We start from the raw sequence: 26,899 nt of genomic DNA, 5'->3' as shown, positions 1-26,899 counted from the left end.
TCACTAATGCTCTTCAGGCCCCTAGAAACTCCCCTGCTCTGTCTTCCCAAGTAGAGGTCAAGCCCCAAAGGGGATGCCTGACTCTCACTGGCAGTTCTTAACAGCCCCTAAAGATGGGGCAAAAACTGAGTGCACTTCTCTCCCTGATCTTAGGGCAATGGAAAGAGAAGAGGTCAATGGTAGTCTCATGTTCTAGAGATGTGGCAAGAGCATGAATAGGAATACCTGACTTTAGCCACCCTGACAATCTTCTCCATGATCAGGCTGGCATTTCTACCCATTCAGCCACAGGTAGCTGGAGTGCTGCTGTGTTTATGAAGTGGAGCATACATTCCTCCTGGGGCTCAAAGTCCTTCCCCAAGAAGGTCAAACTACTCAGTCCTATGGTATATTGGGGAATGGTACTGCCCATTTCTACACTGTGAGAAACTCTGTAAAGCAGAGGTCCACAACCTTTTTGGCACCAGGGTCTGGTTTCACGGAAGGCAGTTTTTCCATGGATGGGGGTGGGGAGAGACAGAGGGCAGAGCTCAGGCAGTAATGCCAGCAAAACTTCACTTGCTAGCCTGCCTCTCACCTCTTGCTGTGTAGCCCAGTTCCTAACAGGCTACAAACCAGTACTGGTCCATGGCCTGGGGTTGGGGACCTCTGTTTTAAAGGATGTCCCTCTCTGCTCCTTGTCTTTACCTTCTGGATATTCCAGGACAGGCTCAGTTACCTGTCTAACCTCCTAATTACCATTTTTCTGAGTACAAGAGCACTCTGCAGGTATAACTACATGTCAGTTATCACAATAGCAATAGTTCCAACTGACATTAACATTTATTGAGCTCCTATGTGTCAGATATTATTTTAATGCTTTGTGTGCATATCTAATTTTCAGATCTCTATATTGCCACTGTCTCCACTGCTACCAGCCTGATCTAAGTCACTTTAATCCCTCACCTGTATTATTGAAATATGCTTGTTAACGGGTCTCTCTGTTCCAACTCTCAACCCCCAACACTCTGACTCTTCTGCTGAAACATAAGTCAGATCATGTCACCCTTCTGCTCAAACCCCTCCAAAAGTTCTACATTCCATTCAGTACAAAATCCCAAATTCTTACTGTAACCTACAAGGCCCTCTGTGCCCTAGTCTGTTGCCACCACTCTGACCTTCCACTCTTTCTCTTCCTTGCTCTCTTCTACACCGGCCTCCTTGCTGGTCATTAGGCATGTCCCTGACTTAAAGTTCTGGAATTTGCTGTTCCCTTTCCCTTGTATGCTCTTCCCTCAGGTATGCACATGGCTCACTCCCTCACCTCCATGAGGTTTCCTCTCCATTTCTGTGTTCTCTGTGAGGCCTTTTCTGACCACTATTCAGAATTTCAATGCCTGACCCCCTTAAGTCTATCACTTCCTATTCATGCCTGAGCTGCTTTACTTTTTTTCCATAGCACTTGTCACCAATTTACCTCATATACTTTTTCTTATTTGTTTATAGTATGACTTCTTTCAAGAGAATATAAGCTCCACAGGACTAAAGACTTTGTTTTGTTCACTGATGTTGCCCCAGTGCCTAGAAGAGTATCTCGTCCACAGTATGCCCTCAATAAATATTGTTAAAAAAAAAGTCATTTAATTCCCATAACCCTGTGACCTAGGTAATATTTTTACTTCTTTTTATATACAGGAAAACTGAGGTTCAGAAAGACTAAGCTCTTTTTTCAAGCTTGCATAGCTATTAAGTCAAAGAGCTGTGACTCAGACCCAGGTCTCTCTGATTGGGGAGTTTGTCCTTTTAATCACTATACTCTACTGCTTTAACCTTACTGTGTCTGGAATGCCAATGTATACTGGGCTCTCACTAGGCCCCCAAGGGACAACAGAAGACTCTCCTGGAAGGTGGTGGAGGCTCTGCTAAGTAAAGTCCAGTTTGTCTCACGTACAGGAAAGGAAGTGCTGTGACCCAGGCCCAAAGTCCCTATGGGCATCCTGGAGCTGCTTAAGCCTCTCGCCAACTGACACCTATGGAAAGAACAGGTAGGAAGTCAATGGTTTCATTCCAGATATTTAGTGTGGGATTTCCAGGTACCTCCAAGAATCTTTGTGAACTCCCTCACAGGCTGATTCTTCTCTGGTTCCCACTCCTCCCACCAACACCTAACTACTAACCCTCCCACAGGACTCCCAAGGGTCAGAGATTCCTAATTCCAGGTCACAGTCACTCTTCACCTGTCCCTGTGTACCCTAAGTGTCCATATTTAGACAGGTCCCTCTCAGATCTTCATTTCAAGCTTTCCCCATAGCTTAGAGGTTGAGAAGCCTGTTCCTTGGCCCCAAATTCTCTACAATTCTTCTCCTATGTAGATCCCACTTCAATGCCCCTTCACTTCCTTTGAGCCTAGAGAATTTCCTCCCAAGCCTAGTTTTATTGAGGCTTCCCCATGGCTCACTCCAGACTTCTCTACCTGCAGCTGTTTCCACCGGATATTTATCTGCTCCAGGGCCCGGGAATTCTCCATTGACAAGTGCACATCAGAAATGGCAAGTTGATGGGCCAGATCATTCACCAACTTCACTCCATCTTTCATCGGGGAGAATTCTTCTTTGAATAGCTTTAGAACCAGGGCCCAAGTCCCACAGTGGACAGAGAGTAGAAAAGAGAAACTATTAGTCATTCACTTCAACTCTTCCCTCTTCGCTCAGAGATTTTGTTTCGACTGCATAACCTGGGTGCTTGCCTATTAGGGCAACGGGACTAAGATGTGAGTGGCCACTATCTTTATCCTCTTCCTTTATTACTCTCAGAAAACACCAGAGAAAGAGAAGACAGTAGAAGGACAGAGAAGACACTAGCTGAAGCAGCACTGAAATCTAGCACATAAACTGGTAGTCCTGGTCAACAATGAACTCTCAGGAGCAGGGAATTTGTCAGGGTCAGGGAGGAATGTCAGGCATCAGAGTGGACTGTAGCCAGGTGAGGGGTCGTGCATACCTTAAGAGCCTGGATGTGGTCAGGGAGTGAATCAATGAACAGATCCCCAATGGGCTCCCAAGTGGCTCGGACTCCCTCAGCCTGAGTCAGAGTAGTGCTTAATTCCTCCATCGCCCCTTGGATCTCCAACAGCTGTTCCAGAGTGCGTTCAATGTGGCGGTGCTGGTCTACACAGCGGGCTGTTAGCTTCTCCCATAGTTCACTGGCCACTGTTGCCTGTTTCCACACAAAGCGGCTAACATTCTGAATCCGCTGTCTGGGAGAGGTATCTGCAAGGGCAAGCAGGAAAACAGGTATGGCTAACCAGGCAGGGGAAGCCCAGGGAAAGAAAGAGACAAAGACAGTCCTTTGTAAGATGTGCATGTGTGTGTGTGCATGTGCGTGCATTTGTGCATATATTTATACAAATGCATATTTTCCCATGGCTGAGATCCTTTTGCACATTTAGGTGTTTAAAAAATTAAACTTTTTATTTTAAGTTAAATTATTATAGATTCACATGCAGTTTTAAGAAATTATACAGAGATCTTATGTACCCTTTACCCAGTTTCCCCAAATGGTAACATATTGAAAAACTATAGTATATTATCACAACCAGGATATTGACATTGATGCAATCCACCAATTTGTTTAGAGTTCCCCAGTTTTACTCATACTTGTTTGTGTGTGTGTGTTTAGATCTATGTGATTTTTATCATGTGTAGGTCCATGGATCCACTACTGTAGTCAAGAGATCATGTTCTTATTTTCTGTCTATTATATCCCGAGGATTTCCTCATATTCTTTAAAAATGGGCAAGGTAAGTAGTGAGTAAAATATTTTAAGAAGCATGATGAGGCAAATAATCCAGAGTCCTATTCACAAGACCCTGGAATGTGGTTTTGCATTAGTGTCTGCTGCCTATTTCCATCCAAAGAAGGGATGCATTTCCTGAAGGACCAACCCAGGAGAGGTTAATATAACTTGCCCAGCTTTTCCACCTAGATTCCTAAACTGTAGGTTTCCTCTTCCTCAGTCAGACCGCACATGAGAATTAGATTCGAAGTCCTAAAACTCTAGGCTAATTGGAACTGTCCTGCTCTCTCTTAAGCTTGTCCTATATGAAGCCCACTGGACAGTAAATTGAGTACCAAACTCCTACTGAGGGTCTCAAAGTAAAGGAGAGGGTCAACAGCGTTGACAAAGTGCTCAACAAATAAGAGTCCTTCTACGCTTTTCATAGCCAATTTCAGAGAGTTGACTCTTCTGGAAAAGAGAGCTGCTTGGCAACCATTCACACCTAATCACCATGGATCCCAGTTGCATAATAGGAACCTAGACCTAGACTGGCCCACTCTGTTGAGGTAAGGGGCCAGAAGTCGCTAGGGTCAGTATCAAAAAGTCATAATCAATTTTTCTCCTCAACTGTCATTACCTAACTTTTCAGATTTTAAAAAGGTTTTTTTTTTTTTTTTTTTTTTTTTTTTTTTTGCTGGTTTATTAGAGCATTGCGACATGTCTCTATGTTGGAATCAAGCGGGATGTTTTAAAAGGACATACTACTACTTTGATTCATTGAGTCAGTTCAATCAATGCATATGAATCTACTGTTTTTTCTTTTTCATGCCTCATTAGAACACCACACATGATGCTCCCAAGCTGCATACAGCTTTGGGTCACATGCTAGTGTGTGTACCCTGCTCCAGGCTTTGTTCTCTGCTTTTTCTTGCAGTATGAATCTTTCTCCTTCCCAACTTTGGACTCCTAGGAGAAAATTATCCTCCTAGGTAACAGCTGAGAAAATGAGTTTGGGGAAGGCAGGAAGGTGGTTAGTGGTTTGTAGTTCAAGAAGGGGGAAGAGAGGAAGACCACCTACCTTTGCTCTCCAAACAAGGCTCCTCTAGTTCCTCAAATGGGTGCTGGGACAGGAAAGCCTGAGCTGACTCCAGCACAGAGTAGATATAGGGTCCCCGAGACTTGACATCTTCCATAAAGACCTGTGAAGTTTAGCAACACAGTCAACAGGGAAAGTCTTTCAACCCCCCAATTCACAGCCTTTCTTCTCCTCAGTGCAAACTTGATCTTTTGGCATTATCATGTACCTTTGGGCTACCCAGACAAAAAGAGGTGTAATCCTCCCTATAACAAAAGAAAGAATAACTCTTTGACAATGGACCATCTATGTAATATAAATGGGTCTCTCTATGCCTCAGGGTAGAGAAAATCATGAGGATTGGGGAATGGAAATCTTGGTTCTCGAGAACACTCAAAAGTCCCCTATGGGGGCATAGAGAAATCAAAACCAGAACAGGCCAGATTATATAAAGATTTTAATTACTTTTTTGTTGAAATATACATAGAGAAAAGTACAAAAATCAAAAGTGTACAGCTCAATGAATTTCCATTAAGTGATTCCATCTCTGTAACCAGTACTGAAATCAAGAAATAGAACTTCACCTGCATTCCAGAAGGCCCCCTCATGGCCTCTTCTGGTCACTATCTCATCTTCTCCATTCCCCCACCCCCTGTCAGGTAACCACTATTTTGTCTTGTAATACCACTGATTAGTTTTTCCATTTTTGAACTTTATATAAATGGAATCATACAATATATCCTCTTTTTGTATGTTTTTCTTCAGTCCACATAGCGTCTTTAAAATTCATCTATGCTGTGGCACACAATTATAGTTTATTAATTTTCTTGCTGTATTTTATTCCATTCTGTATGAATTTGTAATTGAGATATAATTGACATATAATATTGTATAAGTTTAAAGTATACAATGTATTCATTTAATACCCTTATATTGCAATATGTTGCCATTGCCATGTTAGCTAACATCTGTCATATTACATAATTATCATTTCTTCCAGTGCATTTTGCATTTGTTTTTAAGAAATCTCCATTGTTATTTTCTGATTATAGAGATAATGTATGTCACAGAAATCTTAGAAATTTCAGAAAAGTATAAAAATTAAAAAGAACTCTAACTTCATCATCTAAAGTTGTTAATCATTGTGAACATTTTTATATAGTTCCTTCTTATGTTTTCATCTGTGTGTATACATATATAACCATCCATATAGATTTTTATATAATTCAGATTCACCTGTATATGGTTTTGTATCCTGTGTTTTTTCATTTAATGTTATATTATGTTAATTTTCCATAGCTCCATTTCAAATTAGAGCAGGATTTTAAAGGAGGCTAATATTTGATGGGAGAAAGAGAGGAAGGATTTCACTTTGTGGAGTGATATCCACAGATCTTTAGGACTGCATGCAGTTTTCTGTTACTTTAAGTGTCTAAGCAGAGACTGGTGTCCTTCTGTCAGGTTTTGCAGAAGAGATCCCTTCCTGACTGAGAATCACATATCATGGTCTCCACAACTATTCTTCTTCTTCTTCTTTTACAGTTTAGCACTTTCCCCAATATTTATTGCCATTTTTTATTGTTGAGACTATTACACATGTCCCCTATTTCCCCCCTTTGCCCACCTCCATCCAGCACCCCTCACTCCCTGCTGGACTTCACACTGTTGACTGTGGCCATGAGTCATGCATATATGTTCTTTGGTAATCTCTTCACCTTCTTTCATCCAGTCCTCCCTCCACCTTCCCTGAGATCTGTCAGTCTGTTCTATATATCCATGCTTCTGTGTCTATTTTGTTTGTTAGTTTATTTTGTTCATTAGATTCCACATATAAGTAAGATCATATGGTATTTATCTTTCTTTGATTGTCGGCCTCCATAATTCTAACCTACCGCATGTGTCTCCTTCTCCTGTTGCACCAGGGCCACATCCCCTTGTAGGGGCAGCTGAGCTGACAATTCCTCATCCTTTTGGCTGAGCCAGTCAATAATCTCTTGGAGAGGGATCTGAAGCTTTCCACTGTGGTCTGAGAAGGCCTCTAGGCGAGCTCTGCACACAATGGGTAAGACCAGTGGTTTTCAGTCTTCTTTTTAAGTAGAAAAACATTTTTCCCAAATAAATACTTATGGAGGACATTAATATATAAAACATATTAAAGGGGAATTACCTTGGCTGAAGTAGGAGGAGGTCCAGATCCCCTCCCTCTTACCCACACACAGTGGTACCTCCACATGGAGCTCAGTGCTAAAACCAATGGATAGGACCATGGGCGGGGAGGTGTTCCAAACTTAAGTGGCTTAACATATCAACTTGTGGACATTAGTTAATTAAGTCGTATGCCCCACATCAGGCTGGGAAGGGCAGAAAACTGAGCAAAGCTGTTAGAGGTGACAGCTGTCTTCTTGCCCTCGTGCCCCAGAGGAACTCAAGTCATGCCAAATTGCTCATCCACAGAGGCTTCTCAGAGCCTGCCCTCTGAGCAAGAGAAGATGCAGTAAGTGGGAAGGGCAAGTAAGGTGTTTGAATAAAGACACTCACATGTGCAAAGATGCATACAAATATAACAGTTCCAAGGGTCCCAAAGAATAATAGCAACAAAGCCTAGAGTTATAACATACGGCATATGAAAAATATGTACTGTATAATCATCTCTGTCTGCCTCCCTCCACAATGAACCATGAACTGAGGTCCAAATGGTAGAAAGCTGGAAGCCAGCTTAGACTGTGTGCAGCCATCAAGCCCATTCCCCTTAGCTGACAACAATAATGATTCATTGCCACCCTACCATCGGGACTAATCCGTTTATCTAAATTTTTGCTTCTACTAAATCTCAGAGCAATTTTACTGAGCAGGTACTACTATTGCCCAGAGAGGTTAAGTAACTTACTCAAGGTCACACAGTTGAGTCACTGATAGAGTTATGACTTGAACTTAGGTTTATCTGATTCCAGAGCCTATATTTTTCAATTTTTCCACACTGCCTCATCCCTACCAGAGCCCACCAGAAGGTATGGGTTTGGGTTTTGATGATAGGAGCAGATAAGAATAGTGAAGGATGGGGGATACACACATGGGTAGGGAAAAGAGGAAAACATATAGAAATTGCCTTCCAGCTCTTACTAATTTGCCGTTAGTTTGTGGAGTGCTAGGTGGGTTAATAACCAATGGATGGGAATACAAGGATGAAAGGATGAGAGAGAGAGAGCAGATGAGATCTACCAAGCTGAAGAACAAGTATGAGAAGAAGAGGAGGAAAGAGTAATCATATCCCTCATTTGTATATCAGTGACTTTAAATTTAGTATTTTCAGATCTTATTTGAACCCTTGTGACAACACTGTGAGGTAGTAAAGACAAGTATTATTCCTACACCCATTTTTCCCAAACAAATGGAAGCTCAAATTCAGATAACTCAAACCACTTATTCAAGGTGACACAGCTACTTAAACCTGAGGCTAAAATCCAAGTCTCCTGACTTCTGACCCAGGTCTCTTTCCCCAATGTCAGAGAAGAAAAGGGGGGGAAAGGGGACAGTGAGGCTGATGAGAGTGTGATACATAGGCTGAGAGTAGAATGACAAGCTGTAGCAGCAAAAGGAGTCCAACACTGTTCAAGACAGATCCCCAGGGCCCCTGTTTGTAGGCAGCAGGACTTACCGGAGGTTGTGAGACTTCTTCTTGATTTCATTCCAACACAGATTCATGGCTGATGATTCCAAGGGTCGAATGGCACCAACAGACCTGTTGAACAGCTGTGGGCTTAGGCAGAAAACCCCAGCACCATCCTGAGGAGGTGCAGGGGAGGTGGCAGCAGCTCTAACCTAGACAAAAACACAGACATCCTGTAATCCCTGGAGTGTGCCACACCCTGGTCTACAGGAAGACAAGGATGGGACAGATGTAAACAAGGGAAAAGAAGAATTGTTACAGAATGTTTTTGTGGGTAAGATGAAGGACAGTTTGGTGACTCTTCATTTCAAGGTCCACTCTTGGTATAGGTTGGTCACATATGACTCCTGACTACTATCAGTATTATCCTATTATTGTAAATTGTGCCAGGTCTACTGCCTGGATATGATCCTGGAAGTCCTTGCATTACATAAGAGCTGCTCAGAATTGCCCAAATACTGGCAACCACTGCATTCAAAGTGAGCTGTAGGCTCCTATTTCAGGGTCCCATACTTTACCCAGCCTCTGGGGGAAAAAAAAAAACCTCAGTAGCTAGCCCTCTCCCTCTTCCCCACCCACATTTCCCACCACAGTCAGGAAGCCTGGAAATTCTCCTGAAGAGCACTGTTTAACTTCCATGGATTGAGAAAGGGCTAAAGCAGCATTTTGGATCCTGATCTCCAAATGACTCTGACCAGAGTGGAGAGCTAAGAGAACCAGCCATGGAACCTGCCAAAATCTTGCCTTGGCCACTCAAGCTCAGAGCTCATCACTTGTTCACCCTGTGGGGCAATGTGGGGTTTTGGGGGAATGGTGCTGTGCCAAATAGCCCTAAGAAGTTAGCTACCTCCAGCACAATACCAGGACTACCCAGCCAAGGGCGGGGCAGTTGGGGATGGAGGGAGACAGTGTAGAGGAAGAAATCTCAGCTGAGCCTCTCCACCCCAGCCTGGGGAAACCCACCACCTGCCTGTCCACCTGCGTGCCTTCTGTGGAAAGAACACAGTCCTTCTGGTGGTTGAGACTGTCTAGTCTCCCTTTCCCCCCAAGACTTCCTCCCGACACAAAACTTCCTCCCCACACAAGAATCTTCAGGCAATTTAGAAAATCAATCATTCCATTAAAACCACAGCTTGCAACCACATACTAAAAGGGAAATGGGGGAGCAGCCAGGTTCTGGGGCAAAACTCTCAACTCAGTCACTCTGCATCCCCATGAAGCTGACACTACCTGTGCTGCCTGGGGACTCCGTGGCAGGATTGGGCAGCTCCATTATTATCCCTCAGCATAAATCCAGACCCAGTGCCTGGTGAGCCATAGGCAGAGTCCTGACAGGCTTTGAGCAGACTCCTTCAGGGAGGGCAGGCAGAGCTGAGCTAGGCCAGGAGGTGGGAGCTGTCACCCTGTTTGTTTACTGACCCCCCAAGAATCTGGAGGGGGTGGCTATGTCAGGGATCAGCCAGTGAATCAGAGCTTTGTCCCTGGGGAATTCCAGCTTGCTCCCAACTTGGCCCACCACACTGGGGCCAGGAGGTCCCTCCCAGACTGGCAAGGCTGGCAGGAGTGGGACTGAGCATTCCACAGTGATGAGGAGGGGCATACAGAGGGTAGCTTCTGCTGATTTATTTTCCCTTGCTATGGAAGACACAAAGGACCGACTCTGCTTCTAGGCCCACCCTTCCTCTGAGGTGGAGGCAAGAATCAGACTACTTGGGTGACAAATCTCTCTGATAAGCAATTTTCCAAAGGCCTGGGGGAAGGATGGGCTTAGAAATAAGCCTTGTCCTTGACTAAGAAAATGTCCTCAGGCAGTGAGGGATGTGTGTGGCACATCTGGGGATACAGCCATGGGACTGCAGGATCAGGTTGTTGGGCAGCAGAAGATTTATCTGAGCTTCCTGTGAAAACACAAGGGCACTCTGCCCTGCCTTTGGGAGGCAGAGAGGGATAAAGGGAAAGTCAAATCCACCCCCAGATCTCTCACCACACTCTAAGACCAGGGGGAAATGGATGGTCTATGGACATCCCCTTGGACCTCTGCAGTGGGAGGAGAGTGCAAAATGGAACTCAGTAGCTCCATGCAAGGATTCAGTTCCAAGGAGGCTCTTGTGCCCTTCCTATGCTTCCCTGGGCCACCGGCATGATGGGCAGGGTCCCTTCTGGAAGTGGCCACTCCCCTTTAGCAAGACTTTCCTGAGGAAAGGTTAACATTCCCGAGTTGGGCCCCCATACTTCAGCACTAAAGGGAACACTTCATGTTTACCAAAAAGGATTCTGTTCCCATCTTCATTTATCTCCCACAGAGTCTTCTGGGTTTTCCACAGTTCCACATAGTTTCCATGCTGAGGCCCACCTACAGGAATAGTTGGAACAGCTGCCTGACCCTTTCTCCAAGTCTGGGTTGGAGCCATCCGGGGTGGATGGGGGATGGCAGGAGATGGCAGTCCAAGAAACAAGGAGTGGCTCTAGCTCCAGGTCACAGCTTTTCTTGTGTTGGAATAATTGAACTCAAGCCAGTCTTGTAGATTCTCCTGGACTGGGAACACCCCCAAGTTAGAAATGGCCCTTTGTGATTCAGCTACAACCAACTTCTCCTGGTTCTGTAGGAAGCGCCCACAATGAGCTGGCTCTACCCATGTTAGCCTTTCATTCCCTCTAGCCTTCTTCTTAGTTTCTTAACCCCCCACTCAGCTCCCTTACTATGTTCTTTCATGCTGTTGTTCCCTCCTAATTCCTTTTTATACTCACAAGTCCATATAACAGAGCCAAGCAAACAATAGGCAAATAATAACAGTAATTGTTTTCTTTCTCTATCAATGGCCTTCTACTTCTGGCCTTCTACATCTGGCCAAGATGTTTGCTTCTCATCTCCACTCCCCACAGGTCTCTCTCCTCATCTCTTGAAACTTTAAGACAAAGTCAGGGCTATAAGGAAGAAAGGAAGATAAGTAACTTGACATTGGCAGAGGAAAAGGGTTGGTTTCAATCACAAAATGAAGCCCTTAGGTCCCCATGCCCATGAAAGGGGCAGACTATGAGCAGGGCAACCATTTTGAAAGGGCCCAAGTTTCTCCATCCCTTGACCTATGAAAGTCCCACTCTGGGGAAGAGGTAGTTGCAACGAGGGACACAGTCCTTGAGAACATGTTAAAAATAGCACTTTTCTCTGGCTAGATGTGGGGAAAATAGCTCAGAAGAAACCTGGATCATATGCCTTTCTGCACCTTGACTTTCCCTCACTATTCTCCCTCAAAATGGGCTCCCCACTACTCACATTCTCCATCTCTGCTACCTTTCTCCCTACCTTCCTCCTCCCTGTATGTTCGTCTGCTGTCTAACCCCCCAGCAGTGACTTGGCACAGTGGCCCATCTGTGAAAAACTGGGAGATATAGTAATCTTTCAACACCCATGGCTTCTGGACCCAAAGCACTGTAGTGAAAACCAAAACATGCTTATGCTTCTCCCTTGTCCACTCAAATTTCCTATGGGCCTCCTTGGATGCCCTCTTGGGATTACTGTCCCTCACATGTTGTCTGCCTACCTACCAATATACATAGGCAGGCACACACAGTACCACAACTACACTCCTAGGAGAGGAGAGAGCAAGGAGAGGATGGTATGAAGCTCTGGGGATTCTTAGTGGAGCCAAGCCAGGAGCTTCAAGTAAGACTGGAGACTTGAGAGGAGCAAATGGAAAAAGAGAGAACATTTTTCAGGTGCAGAATATGAGGTATACCACAGAGAAGTCAAGGCAAAAGAAGGTCCTGCCTTGTCCTAGGCCATGCCCTGTAAGAATATACTCTTCTGGAAACACCTTTGGGAGGTTAACATGGAATCTGCCCCCTCGGCCACAGCGAGCCCTTTGGCTTGCCCAGTCCAATATACTTCCTTGTCCCATGCCCCCCATAAAAGGCCTCATGAGTGACAAGGGACGGGCCAGAGGGAATCTCTGTGGTATCCAAGGGGTTTCATTTATACAGAGAGTGCCTCTGTGCCTTAGGAAGCATGGATACCCACAAGAACACACATAGATCTTGTGTTCACATTTTCTCCACAGGTCTTCCTTTTGCTATTAGCTTCTTACCTGAAGCTGGGGGCAGGTGCTTCGGAGGCTGCTGCTCTGATGGAACTGATCAGCTGCCCGCCACTCATGACATCGTGGAAAGGTATAAGGGCATCCCTGCATGACCATAGGTTGCATCAGAACCAAGTTTCATGAGGGATGAGGATGGGCAGAGCACCATCCATTGAGCATAAGCACCTGGAAGGGTATCAAGAGAAGATTTAGAGTCAAGACCTAGAAAAGGCCTATGAACCCAGCACTTACCAAGAGGTACCTCTATCAATTAGTAAATAAATATTCAAACCTTACTGACCTACCCAATAGTTTTTCCCATGTAAACATATACCATAAAATATCATTCTATTATTAATCAAGGAAGTATTTATTGTTTATCTATTATGCTTTGTGCTAGAAACATAAAGATGATTTGCTGTCTGAGATCTCACAGCCTAGGGATGAGGGTGGGGAAGAGTCCAGCCAAACAAGCTGATAATTATTATAAACTTACTATGTGGCAGATGCTATAATTAAAGCTTGACCAGAAGGCTAGGGAAGCACAGAGTGGAGAACAACAAACTCTACCAAAGAATGTGCAAAGATTTCAGAGAGACTGCATTTGAGGTGAGTCTTATGTTGTTTTTTGTTTTTTGTTTTTGTTTTTGTTTTTGTGCACCATTACTGGAGGTACTGCAATACCAGGTCGATGCACGGAGTGGATGGAGCAAGCTTCTAGTTCATCTCCCAGCTCCAAAAATCCATTTAATATAATGTCCTCAGATAGAGGATGTATCAGGTATTAAACTGATACGAACAGATACTACACTTGATCTTAGCCAAAAGACCAAGAAGCGATGAGGTAAGTCTTATTTTTAAAATATATTTTTATGGAATTTATTAGGGTGATATTGGTTAATAAAATTATATATGTTTCAAGTGTACAGTTCTATAATACATCATCTGTACATTGTATTGTGTGTTCACCACCCAAAGTCAAGTCTCCTTCCATCACCATTTATCCCTGATTTACCCTCTTCTACCTCCCTCACCTCTCTTTACCTCTGGTAATCATCATACTGTTCTCTGTATCTATGAATTTTTCCCCTTTGTCCCTTCACCTTTTTCACCCAGCCTCCCAACCCCTCTCACCTCTGACTGCTGTCAGTCTGTTCTCTATATCTATGAGTTTGTTTCTATTTTGTTTGTTAGTTTATTCTGTTCATTAGATTCCACATATGAGTGAAATCAGATAGTATTTGTCTTTCTCTGACTGGCTTATTTCACTTAACGTAATACCCTCTAGACCCATCCATGAGGTGAGTCTTGAAGGACAAGTAGATGTTTGCCTTTGCACAGAAAGGTATAACAGCATTCCCAGCAGAGGGATCCACCTGTGCAAAGGTGGATGTCACAAAAAATCTTAGCATGTTCAGAGAACAATAGGTTCAGTATGGCTAGAATTTAGGAAGCACAGAAATGAAAAAGTCAATGGTAAAAGAGTTCACATACAGAGAGAAAAGACATGGGTAAAATCGGGCCATAAAGTGTCATCTGCATTAATAATAGAGGTATTGATGGGATGGAATGAAGGTATAGATGAGGTGAGTTCCGCTTGTTCAAGTCAGGAACAGTATCTCTAGAGGAAATATACTTGAGGTGAGTCATGAAATAGAAAGTAGATTGTCATTAGAGAAGACAAAACAAAAAAGAATACTCCAAACAGCATGAAAATAAATTGTATGATGTGACCAGAGTATAAGGTAGGTACCCTGTGGGAAGTAGCAGATAAGGTTGGAAAATGAGGTTGTGGCCAGATTGGGTCATGCCTCGAATGACAATCAGAGGATTCTAGGCTTTCTCTTGTAGACAACAGGGAGGCACTGAAGACTTTAAGCCAGGTAATGACATGACCAGATTTGCATTTTAGAAAGAACCCCTGCCTGCCTTGTGAAGTGATTCTCCCAGGGAAAGAATCCATTGAGAGCGGTTATAATAGGCAGGCAGTTTGGGTGAGGATGGAGCAGATAGCATGGCTTTGAGATACACTGAAAAGGTAAAATATATTGGGCTCCATTGTCAACTGGATGTAAATTGAAGAGTGAGGAAGTGAAGGAGTCAAAAGTTTCTAATTTGGGAGCTGGGTGGATAATGTCACCAAAAGTAGGAGAGAGAAGGCAGGAGAAGGAGCAAATTTCGTGTGGTAGGGGTGAGGGCAGTGCTCCATAATAAGCTATGCTTGAGACATAGCTTTAGATGTTAGAAGCTAAGCTTAGAAAAGTAAGATATGAATGAAAAAGTTAGATATTTAAACCAATTGACAGCTTAGTAAATGTACACCAATGTGATGGGAATGGGTAGCAAAGACAGTGCTTGCAAATGATAAAAAATTACATCTTTTAGTGCTGAGCAAAGACATTCAAACCCTAATCCAAAGGGCAGGAAGGGAGCATCTTTAATTCTTAACACTGATAATTAAATAACCACTATTTTTTAGTCTCTATTTCAGCAGTATCCAACACTATAGGTATAAGGAGAGATCCCTTCATATTTTTTAAAGATTTTATTTATTTTTAATTTTTTTCCTTTTTTAAATGTATTTTATTGATCATGCTATTACAGTTGTCCCATTTTCCCCCCTTCACTCCCCTCCGCCCTGCCCACCCACTCCCACTCACATTCCCCCCCTATAGTTCATGTCCATGGGTCATGCATATAAGTTCTTTGGCTTCTACATTTCCTACACTATTCTTACCCTTTCCCTGTCTATTTTCTACCTAACATTTATGCTACTTATTCTCTGTACCTTTCCCCTTTCTCCCCCTCCCCCTCCCCTATTGATAACCCTTCATGTGATCTCCATTTCTGTGATTCTGTTCTTGTTCTAGTTGTTTGTTTAGTTTGCTTTTGTTTTTGTTTTATGCATGGTTGTTAATAACTGTGAGTTTGCTGTCATTTTACTGTTCATATTTTTTATCTTCTTTTTCTTAGATAAATCCCTTTAATGTTTCATGTAATAAGGGCTTGGTGATGATGAACTCCTTTAACTTGACCTTATCTGAGAAGCACTTTATCTGCCCTTCCATTCTAAATGAAAGCTTTGCTGGATAGCAGAATCTTGCATGTAGGTCCTTGCTTTTCATGACTTGGAATACTTCTTTCCAGCACCTTCTTGCCTGTAAGGTCTCTCTTGAGAAATCAGCTGACAGTCTTACGGGCACTCCTTTGTAGGTAACTGTGTCCTTTTCTCTTCCTGCTTCTAAGATTCCCTCCTTATTTTTAATCTTGGGTAATGTAATCATGATGTGACTTTGGGTGTTCCTCCTTGGGTCCAGCTTCTTTGGGACTCTCTGAGCTTCCTGGACTTCCTGGAAGTCTATTTCCTTTGCCAGATTGGGGAAATTCTCCTTGACCATTTGTTCAAATAAGGTTTCAAACTTATTTATTTTTAGAGAGAGGGGAATGGAGGGAGAAACAGAGGGAGAGAAATATCAATGTGCAAGAGATACATCAGTTGCCTCTCACACACCCACAACTGGGGACCTTGCCCACAACCCAGGCATGTGCCCTGACTGGAAATCAAATTGTCAACCTTTTAGCTTGCAGGCTGGCACTAAATCCTCTGAGTCACACCAGCCTCGGCAGAAGGATGCCTTCTTGAGATTATATATATATATATATATATATATATCTCACTTCACCCACTCATACCTACAATAGCAGCTATATTTTTAGTACATAAAGAGTGAGAAAAACACCCATTTAAAAATCTGTAGACTCCTTCAATGAAGTACCTATCCTTCCACCTCAGGGGCCCATGGTCCAAACATTAGGAACTATTACAGATCATGAAGGTGCAAAAATTTATGGACAATTTCTAATAGTCAAATTCTCTGGAGATTACACAGCTACACAGCTCCTCATCCCCAAACAGATTCCTGAAGAATGGCTGAAAAGGTGGCTCCCACCCGGACTGGTGTGGTTCAGAGGGTGGGGTGTTTTCCTGCAAACCAAAGGCTTGCCAGTTCAATTCTGGTCAGGATACATGCCTGGGTTTCAGACCAGGTCCCCAGTTGGGGGCATGTGAGAAGCAACTGATCGACATATCTGTTGCACATGGAGATTTTTCTCCCTCTTTGAGCTCCCTTCCTCTCTCTCTAAAAATAAATAAATAAAATCTTTTACAAAAAAGAAAGAAAATGTGGCTCCCTATGAATGTGTTGTAAGAATGAAGCTACAAAAGCCTTACTTTCAGACCTCTTTTTATATTAAGATTTTTATTTTTGCCAGTGACTTAAGTAATACATATTCTTTATAGAAAAATTGGAAAACACACACAAAAAATCATAAGGATGCAAATGAAACTAACCTATAATACTGTTACCAAGATATAATTGTTACCAGCAGGTATGAAGTCTTACATACTTTTCCTATGAAAAATATGTACATACTTTAAAAGTATAATTGTCATCATGATGTATACTCGTATGTATGTATAATTTTGTATCAAGCTTTTCTCATTTGCCATTTATTTTTTTCACATTTTTTATTGTTGTTCAAGTACAGTTGTCTCCATTTTCTCCCCACCACTGTCCCCCACCCTAGCCATCCCCACTTCCCACCCTTGATCCTACCCCTTTTGGTTTTGTCCATTGTCCTTTATAGATGTTCCTGAAAACCTTTCCCCCTCCCCCCCGCCATTATCCCTTCCCACCTCCTCTCTGGTACTGTCAGTTTGTTCTTTATTTCAAAGTCTCTGGTTATATTTTGCTTGCTTGTTTGTTTTGTTGATTAGGTTCCACTTATAGGTGACATCATATGGTATTTGTCTTTCACCACTTGGCTTATTTCACTTAGCATAATGCTTTCCAGGTCCATCCATGCTGTCACAAAAGTTATTTGCCATTTATATTATGATCATTCTAGAATGTCACTATTAGTCTAAAACATGATTTCCTCATAGCAGCAAAGGTGGTAGCGTGCTATGGTTGAGGCCATGGGCTTTGGCATCAGGTAGACCTAAAGTCAAATTCATAGTACTCAACCCATTAACAGTATAGCCTGGGACAATTTAACCTGTCTGATCTTCAATGTCCTCATCTACAAAATGGGGATGACAAAAATACTTCTCTCATAGAATTTTTCTAATGATTAAAGTTAATAATGTATTTAAATAACTTAGTATATTGTCTGGAAATAAATGTTAGCTGTAATCATTGTTGTATACTATTGCATTGAATGGATATATCATAACAATTAGACATAAATCACACTGCAATGAACAGCCATGTGCATATTTGCAATTCTTTCCTTGATAGAATTTCCTAGAAGGGAGAATTCCTGGATTGAAGGGTATGAACGAATTTCAGGCTGTGATGCATACTTTTAAATTGCTCTGGAAAAAAAGTTAGATCACTTTATACTACCACCGGCAATGTGTAAGAGTGCCAGTTCCCCAGCACACTTGCCAACAGTGAAATACTCTTATTTTTAAAATATCTTTGCCAAATTTGTAATTGAAGATGGCATCTTGAGGATTACTTCATATTTACTTTTTATTAGAGATGCTTAACTTTTTCCCTACATTTTTATTGGCCAGGTATATTTCTTATGTCATGAACTCTTTTTCTCTTTTCAGATTCACCTCTCTACAAATTAACTTCCTGACTTGATGTTAAGTTGATTGTTCATGAACAAAAATAAAACAAACCCAGGAGTTAGAGAACTTAGATCTTCAAATCCCAGTGTAGCGAAACACGTTCCTTCTGATCCTAGCATGATTATCCTCAGCTATTTTCAGACTTTGCCGCTAACTATGACCTCAAGTCATTTCACCTCTCTAGACCTTGGTTTGCTAATCTATAAAATGTTAATGTTTAAGAATGCCACCATCAAGACCTTAGCATTCCTTGCATTTGTATAGCATGCTTTTGTATTCTGCTGTACTCTTTCTTGATCTTCAGTGCACCCTAATGGTGGCCCAACCAGAGTTACGATCCCATCTGACAGATGAACATGCTCAGACACAAGTGAACCTGGGCCTCCTGACTCCCGGCCAGTGCTCTTTGTTCCACACAAAGATCCCTCTTTCTGCCTCTCTATTTATCTCTTTCCTGTCCCAAATTACCATCTGTACATACTGATTCTCTTCCTATTCCTCCTTTCAATTTGCAGAGGCTGTGAGGAATTAGAAATGAATCCAATTTGGTCCCCAACTGGTCAAGTGTAGGAAATAAGACATATAACCAAACAAGTATAATTTAAGGGAGAAAATGATTTGCACCTTAAGTGGGACACAGAAATCATGTAATGAGAGGTCACAGAGGAGGAAGTGTTCACCTTAAATTCAAGGTATTTAGGATGTATTTATGGAAGAGATGCTTTTGACCTAAGGTGGAAAGGAAGATGCAAATGCATGGAGTAGTATGGAGGATGCTTTTGGGGTGGAACTAACTCTTCTGTGCTCTTCTCTGGGGGTATTGATGGATATCAAGCTGTGGCTTTTGCCACTAGGAATACCCTTTTCCTTGTTCTCAAAGATACACTGGGTAGGCCCTTATGGGAGGAAGGAGACATTGTTTCTCGTGGGCAGAGATAAAAGCTTTAAAAACATGTGAGATTGTGAAGAAAAAGGAACCCTAGTGCACTGTTGGTGGGAATGCAGGCTGGTGCAGCCACTGTGGAAAACACTACGGAATTTTCTCAGAAAACTAAAAGCGGAACTGCCTTTTGACCCAGCAATTCCATTGCTGGGATTATACCCTAAGAATCTTGAAACACCAATTCAAAAGAACCTATTCACCCCAATGTTCATAGCAGCACAATTTACAATAGCCAAGTACTGGAAGCAACCTAAGTGCCCATCAGCAAATGAGTGGATCCAAAAACTATGGTACATTTACACAATGGAATACTACGCAGCAGAAAGAAAGAAGGAGCTCCTACCATTCACAACAGAATGGATGGAACTAGAGTGTATTATGCTAAGTGACATAAGCCAGGCAGTGAGGGACAAATACCCTATGATCTCACATATAAGTGGAACCTAATCAACAAAACTGACATGCGAGTAAAGTAGAACCAGAGACATGGAAATAAAGAACAAACTGATAGTGACCAGAGTGTGTGGGGTGGGAATAATGGGGGAAAGAAGGGGAAGGGTCAAGTCAAGGAATATGTATAAAGAGCCCAGGGACAAAGACAGTGGGGGTGGATTGAATGTGGGAGGTGGGGGTTAGTAGGGCAGGGGAGAGTAATGGGGGGAAAATAGGGTCAACTGTAATTAAACAACAACAACAATTTTTTAAAAACACGTGAGTAATACCAAGATTTCAGCATGACAGCAAGATTGTTGGCTTATGAAGGACAAGGTCCACGTCTGATATTTATTTCAACCCCACATATTTTTAGCACAGTTCCAGGCACAGAACAGTCACTCAGTGAATGTTTCCTGAGTTGATTTACTGAACTGAACTTCAGTTAGGTAAGTGTATAGGACTTCAACTTTGTAGGTACAAATACGAGGAGTTATGAAGAGAAGAGTTCTATATATACATATTTCTTTGCATTTCTATGAAATGATGTATGCAGAATGTTAGTATTTGAAGCAAGGCTTGAAATGGCACAATAGAACCCCTGCAAACAACCTAAATGTCCATTACTAGAGGACTAGTTAAATAAATGTGTACCTATACAATGGAATTCCATACATCTATTAAAACCAGAACTAAAAACTCTATGTGCCAATATGAAATGATCTCTGAAGATATATTTTTAAGCAAAAATAATACAAGAAAAAACAAGGTGGTTAGTTTATATGTGTGTAAAAAAGGAAATTATAACTAAAATAAAATATCTGTGAAATTATTCCAAAAGAACTTGTTAATATTGATTGTCTTTGGAGAAGGGAACTGAGTGGCTACCAGAAAGAGGTAGGAGAATTCTCTCCATTCCTTTGGGATTTTTCCCTATTTCCCCTCTTTTTAAAACTGAGAAATATAATATAGTTACAAAAAGTGCATAAAACATATGTGTAAAATATATTGAATTGTTATAAAGCAAATACCCATATAATCACTGCTTGTATTGAGAAGTAGAATAACTATCCACACCCACAAAAGCCCTGTTTTGCCAATAGGAGAAGTCGTTTTTGTCCTACTTGTCCTATTGGCAAAACAGGGCTTTTGTGGGTGTGGATAGTTATGGACTATCCTTTTGTACATTTTGAGTATTGAACCATGTTAATATATTAGCTATTGAACAGATACTTTCTCCCTCCCTCCCCACTCCTCACCAAAATGCCATGGACATCTTCAACTGTTTTATGGAAAGATTGACTTTTCTATAGCCAAATAAATTATAACAGTTAAACTTACTGTATTTACTGTATTCCATGTTTTATATATATTAACTAATCAATCTACATACATCAAGTCATTTAAGCCTATGAAGCAGTTACTGTTGTTGTCTTCATTTTGCAGATAAGAACACAGAGGCACAGACGCAGTAAGTAACCTTTTAAAAGTGATATTGTGGCCCTGGCTGGTGTGGCTGAGTGGATTGAGTGCCGGCCTGCAAACCACAGGGTCGCTGCTTCGATTCCCAGTCAGGGCACATGCCTGGGTTGCAGGCCAGGTCCCCAGTAGGGGGTGTGAGAGAGGCAACCACACATTGATGTTTCTCTCCCTCTCCTTCTCCATTCCTTACCCTCTCTCTAAAAATAAATAAATAAAATCTTTAAAAAATAAATAAATTTATATTGTGAATATAAGCTGAGAAGCTGGGATTCATATCTAGGCAGATATGTCCCAGAATACAGTCTTCACTGTTACACTATTCCACCTCTGCAAATTCTATAACACAGTCTTTGAGGTATGAGATTTTTGGTTATGGGCCACCAATTGGGATCTCAAGAGCCGACTCAGTTATGCTATTACCCAGACAAAGATAGAGACAATTGAGAACAGACAGGCTGAAGTTAGTCTGGGGTCTGGGGTATCACCCAGCTGGCAAACCATACCAAGCATTTATATGACTTTCCTAGGATATCTGAGAAGTAAAATTCTGGTCAATGCCACTAGTCTGACTTCAGAGCTTCCCCAGTGCCTTAGAGCTCAGTAAATATTTTTTTTTAAATGAATGAATAAGATTTCTCCACCTATAAACTGAAAAAGTCTAAGAATGTATCCAACAGAAATATTTGCAGAAGTGGAAAGTATGTACACTGCAGTATTGTTTGTAATGGCAAAACTCTGCAATCAACTCAAATGTCTATCCACAGGAGACTAGTTAAGTGGATTATGTCAGAAAGATGGCACAGCATGGCAGTTAAGGGTACAGGCTCTGAGCCAGGATACTCAGGTTTGCATCCTGGCTCTGCCACTTATCAGCACAGGTTTGTATAAACTCCCTGAACCTTACTGTGGTTCAGTCCCTGCATGTGTAAAGCAGGGATAACAAAAAGACCTACCTCATAGCCTTGTTGCAAGAAGCTAATTTATAGTTTTTGACATGTAGTAAGTATTCAAATCTTATTTATCATTGTAGCCACTTGCACAATGGAATATTATGCAACTCTTAAAAAGAGGTAGATTTTGCCCTGGCCAGTGAGGCTCAGTTGGTTGAAGCGTTGTCCCATACACTGAAAGGTCGCCAGTTCGATTCCCAGTCAGGGCACATATGGGAGGCAACTGATCAATGTTTCACTATCTCTCCCTCCTTTTCCTTCTCTCTGAAGAACAATGAACATGTACTCGAATGAGAATTAAAAAAAAAAGAAGAAGAGGTAGATCTCTATGCACTCATTTGAACAGATGTCAGAGATATATACTTTAGGTAAAAGAAACCGAGTGTCAGAATAATATGTCTGATAGAACTCCAATTTTGTAAAAACAAAACAAAACAAAACAAACTTTTGAAAAATTGTGTGCAGTGAAAAAAAGCCTGCAAGGACATATAAAACTGTTTAGTGACATTACTTCTAGAGAGTTGACTTTATACACTTAATGAGTGTGTGTGTGTGTTTACGTGCCCACACGTGTGTATAGAGAATATATATTTATAATAAGCATTTATTATTTTGGGGATAAAAAATAAATAGAGAAGATTCTAAATCAGGAAAGAACAGGGCGGTAGGAAGAATACATCCCTTCCCATGGGCTCTCCAATGCAAGGTAAAGCTCGTGATGGCCCTCTCTCTCACAGCACTGCCATTCTATGTGACAGCATGGCACTGACAGATGAGACACATATTTTATTGGTACCGAACCTTGTTATGTGTTCCTAAAATAATTCCTGCATTGTCGTCAAAAACCAAGGTTCTTGCTTCAGATGCTGTCACTTAATGAATAAATCATGGAAACTCAGATTGTCAAACTGGAAGGATCTTAGAGATTATCTAGGCCAACACTCTCATTTACAAATGGAAACAATGAAATGTGTCCTGAGAAGTTATTAGCTGTCAAACAATTTTGAGAAATAAAATTCATTTTCTAGTGACAAAAGTCAGAGACATATCCCTTGGGGAGAATTTTATTTTAAGAGCCAATTAATGCACTACATCTGAAATCTTCATACACTGCTGGTGGGAGTGCAAGTTAGTAAACCATTTGGGACAGAAATTTGACAATATCTCCCATAGGTGAAGATTCTCAGACCCTCTGATGGGACAATTCCCTCCTAGATACAAACTGATAGCAACAGTCACATAAGAATAAAAGAATGATCATAGTAGCCCTAACTGTGAACCAAAAATTGGAAGTGGCCTAACTGCCTATAAACAGCAGAGCAGATAAATAAGTCATGACATATTTATTAAATGGAATGCTATAAAATAGTAAAAAAAAAAAAAAAAGAACTACAACCACATGGCACAACATGGATGAATTTTACAAATATAGCACTGAATAGAAAAAAAAATTGGAGAAGAGTTCAGACCATTGATATAAATTTTAAGACATATAAAGCAGTGGTGTATGCTGTTTAAAAACACAGTCATATGTACAGTAAAATTATAAATAAATGCATGAGAATAATGAACACCAAATCCAAGAGAGGGGTTACTTTGGAGAGAGGGAGAGAAAGAGAGAGCTTTAATCACAAAAGGATAGACGTAGAGGGTTTCGACTCTACTGGTAAAGTGTTTTTTTAAAATTTTATTGTTATTCAGTTACAGTTGTATGCCTTTTCTCCCCATCCCTCCACCCCACCCCAGCTGAACCCACCTTCTTCCCCCACCTCCAAAATATATAAAGAACTCACATGACTGCACTCCAGGAAGACAAACAACCCAATTAAAAAATGGGCAAAGGACTTAAACAGACACTTCTCCAAGGAAGACATACAGAGGGCCCAGAGACATATGAAAAGATGCTCAGCATCACTAGCCATCACAGAGATGCAAATTAAAACCACAATGAGGTACCATCTCACACCAGTCAGACTGGTAAAGTGTTTTCTAAAGCTGGGTTGTCAGTAACCTGATTTTCATTATATTATTCTTTATACGTCTTTGAATGTATAAAAATTTTCATAACACTTTGTTTAAAAGAGTGCAACAAATCCCATGCTGTAAGGAAAATTCATAATTTTCAGAAATAACAAAATACTAAAAGAAATGTATAAGATATAAAGGCTATACTCAAAATGACACGATTATTCCCTAAACCTGCCTCATTTTCCTAGGACTAGTTTCATGGGAGTGAATTGGCTAGAGAAGCAGCAGTTGGGCAGTAATTGGATTGAGTATCAGGAGATAAGGATTCCACTCTTTCAGATACTCATTAGCTTTGGGAAAGAGAACAATTTGATTAACCTCTCAACATTTTTCACATTTAAAAATACAGTGTTGGGTCCTGGCTGGGTGGCCCAGTTGGTTGGAGCATTGATCCATGCACCGAAAGATTGCAGGTTAAATTCATGGTCAGGGCACATACCTAGGCTGTGGGTTCAATCTCCAGTCAGGGTGTACACCTAGGTTATAGGTTTGATTTTGGTCAAGGTGTGTATGGGAGGCAACTGATTGATGTCCCTCTCTCACACATCAATGTTTCTCTCTCTCTCTCCCCCCACCCTGCCCACTGCTTCCCGTGTCTCAATTCAATAAACTGTTCTGGGGGTGAGGATTAAAAACAATAAAAGGTGATTTACCTAAGGACCTTTCATCTAGAGGCAAGGATTCCTTTGGAAAAATCAAGAGCTAAGGTGAACTAGACATAAAGCTTTTTAAAGGCATTTGTTCTTTTGAACAATCAAACAGAAAACATAAAAGTATGTTCTTTCTCAGATAGCATGCACCATGCTCTCAGTGGAGGCAGGTAGCTGCCACTGCTGCTGTCTGTCTTTCTCTACTTCACTCCACCCCAGCCCAGTCCCAGCTCAGCAACCTGCTTGGACCCAACACCCAGGTGGCCTGACTTCACCTGCCTATGAAAGGCAGAATAAGCCTTAACTCCCCACAGAGTCTCAGGCCCACTTACCAGGCTGGGGCATTGGGTGTGATGCTGGGGAGAGTTAAGGAGAGCAGAAGGAACAGGGTGCTTGACTTCAGGAGAGGTAAGCCCGATTTCAAAGCACTCTAAGCTATGCTCTCAAGAGTAGAGAGACACTTTATGATTACAAGGGATAGAAAGGAAACCATGGAAAGAGCAGCAGGAAAAATGCAGCAGGGAAGAAAGATTGAGCCAGGAAGTAAATGCAGAGATGAGGATCAGCCTTCTGCCCCAGGTTCCTAAGTCAGAGGCATGTTTACTCCACAGAGGCACTCATATGTCCTGTCTGCAAACCAGACATTCATTTGTTCAGGAAACCTGCTCCAAGGTTCCACATTTCCTCTTTCCTCCTTTTCCAGACAATGCTTTCCACACCCCTTCCATTCCCTCTCACCAGGAAATCTACCCATGGACAAAAAAACATGTCATTGAGAACAAACAAGCAAGCAAATAATACCCTTCTCTTGTTCAAGAAGCAAACTGTGGACCTTCTTCTGATTCATTAGTTGCTCAAATTGGGTTGAGTTTTTATTCCTAGGCATTTTTACCCTCTATGAATCCAAGTGGTAGCCACTTCATTATGGGTATATTTTAATGTAAGTTTTTCCCACAAAGGCATACGCAGGCAGCAGGCAGGCAGGCATGTGCATGCACACACACATCACCTCTGGAGCTTCCCCTCCCTCAGTCTGTTTCCCTCAGCCAGAAGAAAAAGGGCAAGGCTTAAAAATCATTTCTCTGTGGCCTACCTTGTGAGTCCGTCAGGTCTGAGGAGCAGGCAGCAACTGGGAGCTAGGAGGCCAGGGATGGAATGCCTCTGTGAATCAGCAAAGAAGTCCCTGAGACAGGAATGCTGACAGCTGCTGTATGCACACTCTCTCTCTGTCTCTCCCACCTCCCTGCCCTCCTTCTCCTTCTCCTCCTCCTCCCCTCTCAGAGCAGCTCTGTGTTGCTATGCAATCATATCACCCGGACTAACAACATCACTCCAACCTCAGCCTAAGATACCCTTGACTGGGCAAACGCAGAAAGAGCAAGGACAGTTTTGTCAAACTCCCAGAGCCTTGGCGGCTCTCAGAAATTTCAATTAATTAGAAGCAGAGGAGGAAAGCGGAAGAGGCTGAAAGGCAGACAGGGGGGGGGGGGGGAGAGGCTTCCACTGAGGAGGAGGAGACAAAAGAGGACCGGAGATCAATACAAGCTGCTGAGTGAGAAGCCTGGGCCCCAACTTCCACAGATCTAGTCCAGAGCCAAAGCCTACTTCAGAGCCAGCAGCTGGCAAGCTCTTTTGGTAGCCAGTCCAGGATTCAGTTTGTGTTGGACGTTGAAACATTCAGCCCTAGAGTCGGCAGTACCCAAGGTACAGTCTGGGACCCAGGTCAGCCTACCAATCACCCCTAAGTTCCATCCTCACCCCCTCTTACAGCTCCATGTAAAAAAAAAGCCTAAACAATGACAGAAACAAAATGGACTTTGAATAATTTCAGAAAGTGCAGTCCCTCCCTTCAATAATTATCCACTCAGTCTCCCTCCTTCTGTCCACAGTAGCCCTTACTCTTTTCACTATTACACTGTTAGAGAGGAGAGAGCAGGAGCTCCAAACACCTTCAGAGACCTGGGAGAAGCCACTAAAAAGACGGAAAAAATTACATCCCTTTATAGAGTGCCCAGCACACAGTAGATTACCTAATAAATATGGGTGGGATGAGTAAATTGGACGGATGGATGGTTGGCATTCAGAAAGCTCCCATCTTAATCCTCCTATACAAATGTATTCATGTTTAAAGCCCTAGAAGCTCCAGGCCAGGCCATAGGATAAGTGATGCATTCTTTCCAAGAACAGGGTATGAGAGAG

The 26,899-nt window shown here is 42.1% G+C and overlaps 1 protein-coding gene and 1 non-coding gene across 3 annotated transcripts in view; both read right to left on the bottom strand.

Annotated features, from left to right (window-relative positions):
* The window catches only part of DRP2 (dystrophin related protein 2), a 48,120-nt gene extending 22,192 nt beyond the window's left edge, over nucleotides 1-25,928 (bottom strand). Inside the window, exons 1-8 of one of the 2 annotated variants that reach the window (XM_045186582.3) lie at nucleotides 25,794-25,928; nucleotides 12,584-12,760; nucleotides 8,487-8,650; nucleotides 6,724-6,880; nucleotides 4,835-4,955; nucleotides 2,980-3,248; nucleotides 2,453-2,599; nucleotides 1,931-2,009 (exon numbers count right to left, since the gene is read on the bottom strand). In XM_045186582.3, coding sequence (XP_045042517.2) covers nucleotides 1,931-2,009; nucleotides 2,453-2,599; nucleotides 2,980-3,248; nucleotides 4,835-4,955; nucleotides 6,724-6,880; nucleotides 8,487-8,650; nucleotides 12,584-12,700 — 1,054 coding nt within the window. In that variant the 5' untranslated portion in view covers nucleotides 12,701-12,760; nucleotides 25,794-25,928. Of the gene's footprint in view, nucleotides 1-1,930; nucleotides 2,010-2,452; nucleotides 2,600-2,979; nucleotides 3,249-4,834; nucleotides 4,956-6,723; nucleotides 6,881-8,486; nucleotides 8,651-9,728; nucleotides 9,865-12,583; nucleotides 12,761-25,793 lie in introns of those variants that run through there. The other variant, XM_024578734.4, reaches the window with a different exon arrangement.
* Nucleotides 13,225-13,415, bottom strand: LOC112321385 (U2 spliceosomal RNA). Its single transcript, XR_002976530.1, has one exon. It is a non-coding gene; the product is annotated as a U2 spliceosomal RNA (small nuclear RNA).
* Nucleotides 25,929-26,899: the final 971 nt, after the last annotated feature.

This window comes from Desmodus rotundus, chromosome X, assembly GCF_022682495.2.
Source record: "Desmodus rotundus isolate HL8 chromosome X, HLdesRot8A.1, whole genome shotgun sequence".
Classification (NCBI taxonomy): Eukaryota; Metazoa; Chordata; class Mammalia; order Chiroptera; family Phyllostomidae; genus Desmodus; species Desmodus rotundus.
The sequence above is the reverse complement of the archived record's forward strand: the minus strand, read 5'-3'. Positions and strand labels throughout refer to the sequence as shown.